We start from the raw sequence: 14,906 nt of genomic DNA, 5'->3' as shown, positions 1-14,906 counted from the left end.
TGGTCCAACATGGGATAGTGTTGTAAAATTTTCCCACATTTTACGTTTTTCCACATCTTACATTTTATGTAATGTACGAGGGCATGCTGAATAGTAATGGCTTCTAATTTTTTGTGACTGTGTAAAGACATTTTGTTTTTGAGCAACCATGCATTGTACTCTTCAGATTTTCCCCCTTCTCCATTCCAAGTTTCAAACTTCTATCACCCGAGGTTGCCGAGCTAGAGCGAGGAAAATGGCAGCATGTAATCATACTATGTCGGTGCACCTGAAACTGTGTGTGAGTGACAGAGTTTCTAACTGCAGAAAATGTGTCCCCCAATTGACATTCATCAGAGAATGAAGGCTTTTTATGGCAATGAATGTGCAACGTCAGTACTGTATCATGTTGAGCTGTTCAAGCTCATAATGAAAACCTCTGCATTAGCACTCTCAACTCGCAAGAAGTTCTTTGTCACACACGTTCAGAGTTCCTCGACAGGGATTTCATTATGAGCATGAACAGCTCATCATCATACAGTACTGACGTTACACATTCATTGCCATAAAAAGCCTTCATTCTCTGATGAATGTCAATTGGGGGACACATTTGCTGCTGTTAGAAAAACTGTCACCACATGCAGTTTCAGGTGCACCAACATAGTATGGTTACATGTTGCCATTTTCCTCACTCTAGTTCAGCAACCCCTGGTGATAGAAGTTTGAAACTTGGAATGAAGAAGGGAGAAAGTCTGAAGAGTACAATGCATGGTTGCTCAAAATCCAAAATGTCTTTACACAGTCAAAAAAAAAATAGGAGGCATTACTTTTCAGTGTGCCCTCGTAAAATCGAAGTTACATATTAGTAAATTTAATGTAACAAATTTAGAAGACAAGAAAATCTAGACCAACAGAAAACTTCCCTTTCAAGTTGTTAAAACTTATCTAAGGAACAATATGCAGAAAAGAATTACCTGAGCCAAGTCCCAGCTCTTCACTACTTTGATGGTAGCAAAGATCATGTTCTGTCTCATCCGCAGTTGCTTCTTCTGCCACAAAGCTATGCATCGATCAAACTGCCTTCGCAGCCTTTCCGCTGAGTCAATAGCTTCCTTGTCCGGGGGAGGAATGAGGAAACATACACCAGGCACTGTACTCTCCACTCCTGAGGAGTTGGTGACCTTCCATCGAACTCTCTGGGAGTTATCATGGAGGACACACTGTTCACCTTTGTCAATTGAAATCTGAGAATGGGAAAAATTTAGGTTAGTACCATGGTTTTAGAGGAAACTATCACAAAATTAATGTCTGCAAATTAGGGATGGACAGATATGAAATTTTTACTAATGCCGATGAAGTACCGATGTAGAATTTACCAATACCAATAACTGATATTCTACCAATGTGACAGAAAATCCGAATGGTTCTTGAAGAACCTGAATGTTCATTAATCTCTTTACTAATTGTATGTAACAATATGACAGAAATGCAAAAGAAGCTGAAGATTTAGACTTACTTTAAATAAATTAGGAAAAGGATGTAGTATGTTTATATCCATAAAAAATATAACAAAATGGCAGAATATTGCACTAAATTTTAGGATTTTTGTAGATATATCAGATCAGTAAAATTATCAGTATTGATGTATGGACACACACCAGGTAATTTTTGAGTCAAAGAATCGATATTATTGAATGGTTATGATACTCAGAATGCAATATGCTAATCATGAAGTCCTCAACTAAACATAAATTGTATTATTGCCCATCAAAATGGGAAGTATGCCTCTGAGCCAAGGTGTATTCTCTACAGATTAATATCCTTTTATAGTCTTCTTCCACTTATCTGAGGTCCATAAATGATAAAACTTTGAAAGTGAAGGACGAATTTGTTTAAAAAAAAAAAAATTGAAGAAATGTCAAGAATTTAGATTTTCTGCTAAAAATCTAGATTATAATATAAAAGTGCAGATTGGGATATCCTTGAATCAAAAATGATCTAAACTGTGGCACACTGACTGTTAACCACCACAACTTTTGAGCACTGGAGCATTTATCTTTTTCAACATTTTTATCATTTCGCACTGCCCTTGTAAACACAGATGTTCATTAAAATCAGCAAATGGGACATACACCAGGCACTTATTCTAAATGGAAATAAAATACTTACATTCATTTGTTTATAGGCACATATGGCAGTAACCTGCAGGGGTCGTGTCACAGGTTGTCTTCTCTGCTTAAGTGGCACAATTGATTTACTCTGCTCCACAAGAGTCTGTACAATATCTCCATAGTGATTCAGGTCTTCACGTAATTCTTGCATTCCCTTCAGCAACCTTTCACCCTCGTCCAGCGAAAATTCAGACTGGCTGTAGGTAGTGTTCAGCACTTCATCTCTCCTGCAAAAAATAGAACATTTGTTCATGGCAGAGAAAAACTATCTAATATGCTGTATCAAGTGCTCTTGCAAAGGGAAAGAAAGATTGTACTACTACAGCATATTATATAAATGAAATTTAACAAGCTGGTATTACTCAACCAGCAAAATTTATTCATGAAATTATTGAGTGATGCAATTGCAGAGAACACAGAAATTTAATGTTTTAAACAATGAAAACCGCATGATTTAAACAATGAAAATTTCGGTAACACATTACTATACCGGAGACTGATTTCTTCAAATTTACAGGAGAAAGTACTTACGAAAATCATTTTCTGTAGCGTTGTTGATGTTCGGGAATGTAGTTTTGATCCATTTTAATGCGAATACATGTGGTTTTCTACGAAAATCTATTTCCGATGCGCTATTGCTGCAGCCGCAATTTGCTTTCTGCACTAGAGCACAATACGCTCTCTTATTGTCCGTATATGCTAAATTGAACGAAAGGACTGCTAATGGAACCTAACCTAACCTCGTAGGCATACCTCATCCCCATGATGGTTCGTGGGGTTATCGTGAAGTTTTGGGCTAACGTCAATGGTTTTTGGGGCTACCCGTCGATGGTTTGTGGGAAATAAGGAACAACAGTAAATACTCGTTAATGTAAGAAATAGACATTATTTTCGTTAGAAATTCATTATTTCACCTAAAGAAATGTTCCGCAATGCAGAATAGTACGTTAGCAATGTAAAAATTTGCAAAATAAATCATTGATAGGTGTCTCCGGTATAGTAACCAAAATTTCATATGGTAAAATGTGGTGGAACATGGCAATTTACCTTCATGTGATCATTGATGACAAAGTACAGCCACCCACATCACACTCTAATGTTAGCATATTTTTTAGCAGATCATATAGAGTTGTTGATTCATTATCAACTCACTAAAAGGTTCCAGATGCAAGTTCCATCAAGTTTTACTTTGGGATATTCCTCAGATTTATAAACAATGTTTCAAGTTAGGTCAATATCGATATGCAATGATTTACATCTTGCTATAATGAGTTCTTTGCATGTATTCCAAACTAGAGAATAAATACAGGACATGATCGGTGATAAAAATCAAACATTCTTGGTTACACTGGAACAATTGCTCCAGAAGTAATCTGGTTACATTACTTTGATATGAAACTGCATGTTGTAAACAAACGTGGTATCTAACCTTATCAATATATTTGAAGAAAGATTTGACCAATTTTTAAATATTGTTTATTTATTTATTTAGTGTTGTATTATACTGATGAAAAACAGCATACAAGCCTTATACAGCAGTTTATTACAATAGAAAAATGGCATACAAAATAAAAAATTAAATAAATATACTACATGATAATTATGTATGGAGCAGAGACTTTGACAATGACAGAGAGAGACGAAAGAAAGATGCAGGCAGTGGAGATGATATTTTTAAGGAGTATATTGGGGAAGACTAGAAGGGATAGAATAAGGAATGAGGAGATCCGACAGACAGTGGGTGTGGTGAAGCTTCAGGACACGATAGATCAGGCACAGATGTGATGGTTCAGACACACTAAGAGGATGGATGCAGAAAGACTACCAGTAAGAGCTTACCATGCACAAGGAGTGGGAATAAGGCCAAGATGTTGGTGGAAAGAGCAGATACATAATGGAGAGTGTTAGGAGAAGAGGACAAGATTGGAACACCGTAGAAAGAGAGGAGTATGGAGAGGCTTGACTTCTATGCCGACCCAGCCAGAGGCAGGAAACTGCAAAGGATGATGATGAGGACTACATGATAAAACTTACTAAGAACACAAATTTAAGTTGAAATAAAAAATTACAGTACCATCAATTATACTAAAACACACATTAAGTAGTAAAATTACACATGTTATTTTAATAATAAAAGGTCATTAGCCTTCAAAGGGATGGAATATGGTCGCATTGTGATAAGAAAATTAAAATACCTATTATTTCTTAAATGGGAAATGGCAGAAATTGCAGATCAGTTAGTTCCGAGCGTGTAGTGACACGTCCTTAGCGCAATTTTAGATAATAAGTAGGGAATAACAAGTTTTCCATTAATTAATTTGCAAATAAAATTATAATCTATAGCATTTCTTCCATCCAAGAGGCATAAAATATTAAGTTTATCTCAAAGTAAAGTAAACAAGTAAAGTGCTCCCCATGGCTTTGCACCACGCCATGAATGCGTATAGGGGGGTATGGAGTTAGGGCCCCACACTTTCTTGATCACGACCAAAGGTGAGGGTGATGTGATCAGCACTATGTCCCTGGCTGCCTTTACCCCCCAGGGTAATGCTGGGTGGGAGCCGGAGCAGCTTGAACAGGTGGAAAATATCCTGGTTCTCCCATGCCGGGGATCGAACCTAGGTCTCTCGCATGGTAGTCAGACACCCTAACGACCAAGCTTAAGTGTATCAACAAATTATAATAAACATAATAAAATCTAAAAAGTCTGAACTTAAAGTGCAAAAATGAAATCTTTTCTGTACATTTTCTAGCATGATTTTAAAATTATTACATGCAAAATTCCATGTTGTTGTACTGTTTTCCAATATAGCCCTCGCATACACGGTATAACTGAATTGATTGATTGATTTGTTGTTTTAAGTCCACTTTATGCACAGAAAGGCTAATCAGGACTGGACAGTAAATAACTGAAGTAACAAGAATAGATTGTTAGAATTTGACCATATGTTGATTAAGAGGCCGCTTTTCTTGCAGCTTCATACACATGAAATTGCAAGAAATTATATTATCCCCACACTTTTAAATAATAAAAAGAAAACACTATTTTCAATGCATATCTTTTTTTAAAAAATAACTTACTTTGATATCCACTGGTCACATTCCTTAATTTCTTGATAGAAGTTGTGGTAAACAATAGCATGTTTCAGATGACTCTCCAGGCAAAGTGTCAGCTGCAGTAGCCAAGACCATTGAGTCTGCATAGCTGCCATATATGCTTCTATGCACTTGGCTGCAGGATGGTGTTGCAGCACTAAAGATTCTCCTCGATCTTGTACAGCATTGAACTGGATCTCTCGTTTCTCCAGGTCGCTCATCAACGACTGTTGAATAAATGATTACTCATTAATAAATATAAACAAATATCTGGAACATTCCATGTCAAATTTTAATATTAAATGGAATGCTGAAACTTTATCCTATCTTGCGAGTGAACAATCATCATTTGCATAAAAATTTAAATATTATACATAATTAAGTTAGAAGGTATTGTACAAATTGTTCATTTACTTTAACCTTTTTTATTTACTTTTCTAATGTGTCCCACCCATGACACCAAAAAACAATTAATTTCTTCCTTAACCCTAGAACACTATTGTGTTCCAATATTACAGTGTAACTACGCTACGAAATTTTACGTACATGAAGGAATAGATTTTCAACACAACCTCTACGTCATGAAAACAAAATGACGATTCTTTGTGAATATTATTTTGTTTATTTTCCTTATAATGGAATTTTATTCTTCATTTTAAAATGTATAAACATGGTTTTATTAAACATGTATGCCAGAGTCCATACTAAAAATAAATCTATTCATGTTGTAACTACAATAAAAACCAGAAATGATATAATCATGTTGTGAAATAGCATAACAGCATCTATTCAACTAAAATTCTCGAACCTGATTTTGTTTCACTTTAAGAGAGAAACACCTGTTGCAACAAGTAACAATACTATGCACTACTGTAGCTACAAATGCTGAAACTGACATGCATATTGAAAGGAAAAAAAACAGTAAAGCACACAGCAACCATCTGTCACACTAACCTCACATCCTGACCCAAAAGAACGCTGTGCATGTAAGGAAAAAATCCTATGTCATAGTACTGTACTAAGTATTTACAAATTTCGATTCAAAAAGTACTGCTTTCTACAGTTACCAAATATATGCTGAAAATGATCATCCATTTCGAAGTATAATTAACTAACATATAGAGGAAAAAGCACTCTTATCGGAGAGCAACTAAAGTTTATTAGAGTTATGTTTTGTCACATGCCATCAAAACTAAATACAAAGTGAAAAGTTTTTACTTTCATTAAGCTACAAAATACCATAAATTACTACACAAAAGAATGACCATGGAAAAAAAATAAGTACAGTAACTAAAAAGTAGTTCGAATTGCTGTACCTCTAGTTTAAAATGATGATAGCAACATATAAATGACATAGTGTGAACAGTGTGAAGGGAAAAGGCTAAGAAGCAATAGTTTGTAATACACTTGTAGTTTGCACTGAACACTACATACAGAACTAATGCTAATATGAACCAGACCAGGTTTTAAATGGACTGAAACTCTACACACCAACAGGAAATGAAAGCCACACTGAACAGTTGGTCTGTACAAGTCCTTTTCGAAAATTTAGATTCCTTCAAAAATTACAATTATGTTTAAAATTCAGAAAAATTATATTTGTTGAGACTTCCTTCTGGAACGTTCAATGAAGCTTCATGTGATTTATTATTGCTGTTATACAGAAATTTAAGCAAAAATTACTGGTTTTACTAGGACTCGAACCTGGCCATTGCTCTATCAACTGAGCTACAGCGCTATCCCTGGTTTCACCTATTTTTTTACTTTCACTGTTTTACCTGTGTAGAATTGCAAATCAACTATTTGTAATGTGGCTCAAACTTATTTCCTATCACACACAGCTAAAGATCAGTGAAAGAAAACCACATGACTCAACTGAATGCTCTACAAGAAATTCTGAACAGGTATAAACTTTCAGAATTTGCTTACGTGAAATTTAAAAGATTTCGTAATTCCGCGTTGCACTATTTAATGGTTCAATCCTATTAATTTCGAAGATCCACTGTCTTCATTCACAAAAGGGTACGGCGTTTGAAGCGGAGATGGTACCGCGTCAGTACATTGTTTGAAACAATGTTGAAACAATGTACTGACGCGGTACCATCTCCGCTTCAAACGCCGTACCCTTTTGTGAATGAAGACAGTGGATCTTCGAAATTAATAGGATTGAACCATTAAATAGTGCAACGCGGAATTACGAAATCTTTTAAATTTCACGTAAGTAATTTTAAACCGCGTTTACCGCAACCACCATGAATTTCAGAATTTGGTTTTCGAAATGAGAAATTTTAGAAAACAACGTTGACTGTGCAGGCTAATGTTGCAGTGCAGCCTTAAACCAGGATCCATACGCTACTAGTGATTGTGTACCATTTTAATATAAGACTCAAGAAATCCTAACCACTACTAAACATATTTGCTGAATAAATCTGGTAGAAGTCTAACCTGACATACAGATACCGAAGAATCTAAATCAATAAGAATTATAAATAGGAAAACTAACTAAGTTTATGCAAGGCACTTGATGCAGATCAAAGAAAATGTCAGTGATCTAGTCATGCATTCTGTTCACTTGCAGGGACAGTGTAAAAGTCTTTTAGGCTTACAGTTCTGTTCCATTCTAGTAGTGCCTACAAGTGCTGAGACAAAAAGTTTCACAAAAGAATACATTACCTCGTAATATTGCTCAACGGCAGTGACATCTAGATTTTTGGCACTCCAGTCACGGGAAGTTTCAATCTCCTCCTTCTCATTCAGCCAGATGAGCTCATTCGTTGCTGACTGAAGAAAGTCTTGCAAGGTTTCCAAATCCGATAGTCGTTTGTTCGAGAAGATCAGCAGCTCAGAAAATGATTTCTGAAGTTGGTTCAGGTGCTGAGAATACAATTGCAATTCCTCTCCATGGAAGTTACTCTGAAAACAAAACAGAGGTTAATAATAATAATAATAATAATAATAATAATAATAATAATAATAATAATAATAAATAGAACATATTTTAAGGTGCAAAATTATGGTCAGGAAATGAAATGAACAAAAGGTTCTGAAAATGTTAGAAAAAAAAAGTGCTGGTAAAATTTCTTAATTCAGGTCTAAACAGTAACATTAACATTCTTTATTCGACACTGTATAAAATAACAATTAGTAATTAGCCATATATAAATTATATTCTACCATTTTATAGCTCTCGTTCTGCTCTACAAAATTAGACTAAGGATTTTATGTAGCTCCTCAAGAAAATTGAAAATAATTTATTTTTCTGTCAATTTTTTTTAACAAAACTTGAAAGAAAAGGAAGAAAAAAGGAACTGAAGCATCAAAGACTGGATAAATGTACCCTTCTCACAAAAAGGTGGAAATTGGTGCAACAACATGTGTTCATTTTACTTTATTCATGTCCTAAAATACATATCTTAAAGATTGGTATGAAAACAGTTATATTAGTGGAAAGGTGCTGCACGTCAAAATCTGTTCCCTAATAATAATTACATATTTACTGAATAATCAGTACTTTATCATCTTATTAATACACAGGAACCATGTACTTACTTTTCAACAAAACTACTTTTGTGTGGTTCTATTAATTTGTGGCCACTGTAACTGTGATGTTGCACAGAAAAGTATTTTCCAGATTCCAGTGCATTAATTTGTATGTCAACTTTCATTCTCTGACATGAATTACCTTACACTGTAATTATGAAACTTGAATGCACACTGTAATTATGAAACTTGAATCCACACTGTAATTATGAAACTTGAATCCACACTGTAATTATGAAACTTGAATCCACACTGTAATTATGAAACTTGAATCCACACTGTAATTATGAAACTTGAATCCACACTGTAATTATGAAACTTGAATACATGCTGTAATTATGAAACTTGAATCTCTTGGAAAGGCAAATGTAAACACAGTAAAACACCATACAGTGTTTTTGTTTTTTTTACTAAAATACAGTTTTCAGTTTGCAAAATATGATATTCTGGAGAAAGTAAAATCTGTCAATAATGGTATACTACACTACCAACAAATGATGATATAAATTATAATCCTGTACGCAACAAAGCTTCTTTTAGTATCTTCATTAACTGCAATTTAGAGTAGAACCATAACAGTCTGTTGTTTCAGACACAAAAATTGTATCACCTTATTACTTAATAGGTCTGTTTACTAATAAGTTATTCCAACCTGAAACACAGTCTTTCCTGGGAGAGAAGTGGCTAATGCTGGTGACTTATAATCAAGGAATCTTCAGTTTGATTTCTTGCAGGATTGAGTGCAGTGGATAAGATCCTACTTAAGAGCCTAGCCTATCGTAACATCAAAGTGGACTCAAAACGAACTTTTAAAAAGTTTTGTAACCAAAAATATAATCATTTTACAGGGTGAAATTTTGAGAGGAGAAAAGTCATTAACAGAGATAAAGAACTGTTAAGGACAAAACAGTGCAACAAACATATTTAAGTTTCTACTGTAACATACAAATGTCAGATTTCTTTATCACTAGGTGTGTGGGGTGGGGTAGTGATAGCAGAAAAAAGTAGTGGCAAACGGCAGTAGGGATATTTAGGGAGGGGGGGAGGTCATATTTAACACTTAGAGTGCTGACCTCTAAGTCACTTTCTGCCCCAAGAATGCTGACCATGTTCACTACTTTTTAAAAAATCATATCTCAAAAATTAAAAATGTAAAATATATGTATCATATACACTGTTCGATTCTTCCTCTTTATTTTGATATATGATAACCACATGGCTACCTTGGCCATTTCATCATAAATGATAAGAAATTTACTAAAAATAAAAAGTTGACAAGATATATGACATGCAGTGGCGGCAATTGGGTCCAAAACTGCAAGGAAAGGGGGGGGGGGGTCAAGGTGGCAAAACTAGGTGGGCAAAGACAGTATTTTTCCCTTTGTAGATAAGATTTGGCATAGTGCGGGGACAAAAGTGGCACAAATTGGGGGCCAACTGCCCCCTCGCCTCCCTAATCACACTATAGAAAAGGGAAGCAAGCATATTGCTATCAGACATCGACGCGAAAAGAAACATGAGCATTTGACCACCATCTAGTGGCAGTATGAGGAAGTACGATGTCCAAACATTACTCAGGATTGCTAAATCTGTAAATGTACGACAAATTACCGTTGAAATAAATTTTTAATTCAATTCCGCATATATACGTGATCCGCACACTAGAGAAGTTCAGGAACTCCTTATATATACGTGATTAGCACTAAGTGTTAATATATCCAAAAATACCTTACACTAACATACATTTCAGCCAAATGAGAATTCAGGGTGGCTACTGTAGCACAATGATAACATTCAAGTACAATTCCCAGTTTTCAAGGTGAAGTTTCCAAAAATTCAAGGCTGTAAGCATATGTTTTCTTTATTTCAACCTTACGTATTACCACCTCTCCCCCACCCTGCCCCCACCCCCCACCCCAACACGCATACAATAATACATTAATAATATAGAGGGTCTGTCTGATTCCAATGAATCCAAAAATTCTAATTCAATTCAATTAAACGGTACATATATTTAACACATTTAATTTAAGGTGCAGAGTTTACATTTGCCATTTCACATACTCAGGCTACATCTACAAACACAAATCGTAAATGTTACGGAATATACTAATCTACGAAAAATTGAAAATTGCACAAGCATTTCAAACTCAAATTTACTTAATCAACTTCATACCTTATGTTGCAATAATCTAGCTGTCAGATAGATTGTTCTGCAAAGAACACTAACAAAGTAAACGTATTGTGAAAATTCTGTTTTCCACGGAGCTTTTTATTATTTTACTTTCTCGATAAAAAGAAAAGCTAAACTGTGAACAACTTGCCTCGGGTATTTGTAAATGTATGAATTCATTTGGATTACTAAAAGTTGTAATTTTTCACGTCTACAGACGAAAATTCACGTAGAATTATTCCCTGAGGCAATAATTCACGCATAACTCCCAGAATTCAATGAATTCCCCAGTGAGTAGCCACCCTGGCATTTATTAATATGTTCTTTCTTGGAAAGGGAACAGTAAGAGAGGTGAAAAAAGCATGACAATAGGAACATAAATGAAATAAGATTTAACACACTGCTCCTGCTTCAACGTAGGGTTCAAGAAACTATGCAAAACGTGGCTGAATTTGAAAAACAAATTGGGGAAAGGTTACTAATCTTCTAATATATAAAAATGGATGTATGTGTGTGCGTTTATTCCGCCATAACTCTCGAACGCCTGGAGCGATTTCAACCAAACTTGGTATACATATCACATATGGAAAGAAATACTGTGGGGGTAAGACACCCCTAGCACCACAGGGATGGGGGTGGGAAGGGGGTGCCATGTAAAAATAATCGAAAACGACCAATATTAGTATGAAATCCATAGTTTTTGGGGTTGCTAAGATGAATAGTGACACTCCCAATACCGTTCAACTCAAAGACACATCTAGCACCCCTAGGAGTGGGGGTGGGAATGGAGCGACATGTAAAAATAATCAAAAACTACCAATATTAGTGTGGAATCCATAGTTTTCGGGGTCGCCAAGATGAATAGTGACACTCCCAATGCTATTCAACTCCAAGTTAATTTTACACCATACTTAGAATTCATTGTTATCCTGTCTAATAGAAGATTGGGATAAATAAATACCCAGGCAATCAGCTAGTTCAATATAATTATGGCATGACATCATAGGAATGTTATGTTCTACATATTATTCCATATTATTCTTATTTCCTACTTAAGAAAATTCCACTGAGGACAAGATCCAAATACCTTTGCAGCGACGCAGTTTTCTACTCTTGACTGGAACTGTTCTATAACTTTATGCTCTCTCTGGTGGATATCCAATTCTGATAGTACACTGGGAAGATCACTACCATATTCTGCTTCTTGTAGTTGTTTCTGAAATAAAATATGGTATTATGCACTACTTTGAGCAGTTCAAATGTCAATATTTATAAGCATTTGCACAAAAAATATGCTACTGAAATAAAATATGATGTTGTTCGGCAGTTTAAATTTCAATATTTAGATGCATTTACAAAAAATACACCAATATCATGAAGGAACAAAAAATTAAGAATTGTAGCTGTTATCAGACAAAGGACTAATACATAACTACGTATTTCCAGAGCTTAAAAAATTAACAACAGCATAAATGAATGACATTAATCTAAAATCGAAAAAGATGTATGAAAATTAACATACCAACTTATTTCTGACCCATTCGGTGCATTCCTGCACCTGGCGGAAGTACTGGTTTGTCTCAACAAGTCTGGTTTCTAGCACCGTTCTGGTCTGTCTGGTGACTGTCCTCTCCTCCACAATTGGGAATGAAATACTGGCAAGAACTGAGATCAACTTGTTGTGGAGTAAGGAACGAAGATTCACCCATCGCTGATGGAGTTTCTGCACCCTAGAAAAGTGAAGGTTTCCGTTGTTGATATCTGTATTTGATGCCTGGTAATTATATTGTATAATCTTGAAAAATCGTGCACAATGAAGTTCATGTATATGTGCTAAATGTTGTGCATATTAATACAAACTTGAAGGGTCTGTTAAGTATTTTCAAACTTCTATAAAAACCTTACCCATATTCTTTATTGCAATGAAAACACGAGAGGTCATTTTGCAAAGCACGTTACGATGTGAAAACCTCAAAAATGGGGGGTGGGGAAATAACATGCATTCCCCCTCCCCTCCAAGAAAAATTCATAGTGAATTGTAAACACGTATTGTTACAGAAGTACATGGAATATTTTATAACTTTAGTCATGAACCTGAAATTACTGTACAAAAAACCTGGATTTTGTTATTGCTAGAGATGCTATCATGATAATTTCACAGCCCCTACAATAAGATTCTACCATTCTTTTAACATGCATAAAAATAATGACAAAGCAATATGTAGTTAAGAAGATTTTGTATTATTGTCATTCCACATCACTTTTCTGTCAGTCCTGGCTAATTGCAATGACAAGGATGAGTGACGATGAAATGAAACTGATGACTGGACACTCACAAGGACTTGAACCATCATGCATACATTATACTTGTCACAGGAAGAGGGAATTATACAAAACGTTATAAATTTTATTAACTATGATTGTTTTCTCCTTTTATTTCGTGACAACTCTGCGTAGCACTTTCACAACTGAATTGTAAATTCTATTAATTTTGTATGATGAACATTTGCATCAAAATCAAAGAAGAAAACGCAATGAAAACATTCCAACAATTTTTTTAAAATTAACAGTGCATACTTTCCCATATTCCTGCAATGTCAACGTTCAATCCTGCAACAAATGCAATTCAGTGCAGTTCATTAAACTTACCTTTTATGTAATTCTGATGCTTGAGGATACCGGCCATCTCTCAGAGCCTGAACATCTGAAAACAGAGACTGAATAGTTTCTTCGGTCAAGCGGATGTCCTGCTCCAGGAGGTCCACATTGTGCTTTGCATCCAAAGGATGCAGACGGTCCAGACGTCTCGCTTCCTCCTCCACTCTCCTCTCCAACTCTTCTAGCCTGGTCTCCACCTGCTTCATCTCTCTGTGGACCTTCTCAGCTAGCCTCTGAAGGCGTTCCAGTCTGGAAGAAAAAGACAATTACGTCAGTGGGTTTGTTATGAGGTTCATTGCAAATATAAGTAGAACACTGGCACGATATGCACGAGGCTTGGGTTTGTGTCTTGGTCAAGCCAGCATGTTTTGCGTAAATTTTTATGTAACAATTAAATTTTCTACCTGTTCTACTGTTAGTGAAGAAATTATAAATGAATAAATTAACTACTGAAGCACTGAAACTAAGAGTACTCTTTGTAATACATCAAAATTTACCTTCCTATATTACAAAGAAAGTTCATGCATAAAGTTATTGCTTCAAAATACTGTTCCCAGGATCCAGATGATTTTCAATCCTGAATTTAAACCCATTAAACCTGTATAGTACTCGGTAGAAAAGCATGGTATGATGATATTAAACAGGTGTTACATTAACTAGGAAAAACTCCTACAATTTTTCACAAAGGAAATATTAAATGCAAAACATTAATTAGCTCTATTATAATCTACAACATCTTATGTCAAATACAGTGACTGAAGTTGCAGCAACCTACCTTTTGATTTCTTCCTGAATTGCATGATCTTTTTCTTGGTGTGCCATCATAAGTCTGTTCCAGCTTTTCTCAATGTTGTCTACATGAAGTTCTGATTCCAGATCAATTTCTCCAACAGCTTCAAAATATTTCTGGAAGTAGAGAGTCATGTTAATTGAATTCCAAAATTATAATACATATATACAGAGAGGTTGATTCATTTATATTGAGCCGAATTCAATGTGCGACTGTACTGCGCATACGCAACGCATCGCCATGAGATTGCCCTGAGGCAAGCAACAGCATCTCGTTAGTCACGCAGTAGAGCAGTGTGGTCGAGCGTAGTCTGATGCTGCCGAAACTGAACAGATTCTGGGAGGGGTACATTGTTGCCCTTTCCGACAGTAAGTTCACGGCTTCGCACATCGTAGAATTGTGTAAAGTGCGTAATTTTCGTGTAGTTCGTGCCACTGTGATTCGTATTATATGGAAATATGCGCACAGAGTCCTGAGCCCACCACACCAACGCAAGCAG

The 14,906-nt window shown here is 35.5% G+C and overlaps 1 protein-coding gene across 40 annotated transcripts in view; it reads right to left on the bottom strand.

The window, feature by feature from the left end:
- Window positions 1-14,906, bottom strand: part of shot (dystonin-like protein short stop) — an 888,743-nt gene that overhangs the window by 178,011 nt on the left and 695,826 nt on the right. For 30 of the 40 annotated variants that reach the window (XM_083113147.1, XM_083113158.1, XM_083113144.1 and 27 more), the window contains 9 exons: window positions 14,393-14,523; window positions 13,609-13,866; window positions 12,482-12,689; window positions 12,047-12,175; window positions 7,920-8,159; window positions 6,201-6,224; window positions 5,232-5,473; window positions 2,149-2,377; window positions 954-1,223 (listed from right to left, as the gene is read on the bottom strand). In XM_083113147.1, the coding sequence (XP_082969273.1) occupies window positions 954-1,223; window positions 2,149-2,377; window positions 5,232-5,473; window positions 6,201-6,224; window positions 7,920-8,159; window positions 12,047-12,175; window positions 12,482-12,689; window positions 13,609-13,866; window positions 14,393-14,523 (1,731 nt within the window). The remainder of the gene's footprint in view (window positions 1-953; window positions 1,224-2,148; window positions 2,378-5,231; window positions 5,474-6,200; window positions 6,225-7,919; window positions 8,160-12,046; window positions 12,176-12,481; window positions 12,690-13,608; window positions 13,867-14,392; window positions 14,524-14,906) is intronic. The other 10 variants (XM_083113146.1, XM_083113179.1, XM_083113157.1 and 7 more) reach the window with 1 other exon arrangement.

Source organism: Lepisma saccharinum, chromosome 27, assembly GCF_977018435.1.
Source record: "Lepisma saccharinum chromosome 27, izLepSacc3.1, whole genome shotgun sequence".
NCBI lineage: Eukaryota > Metazoa > Arthropoda > Insecta > Zygentoma > Lepismatidae > Lepisma > Lepisma saccharinum.
The sequence above is the reverse complement of the archived record's forward strand: the minus strand, read 5'-3'. Positions and strand labels throughout refer to the sequence as shown.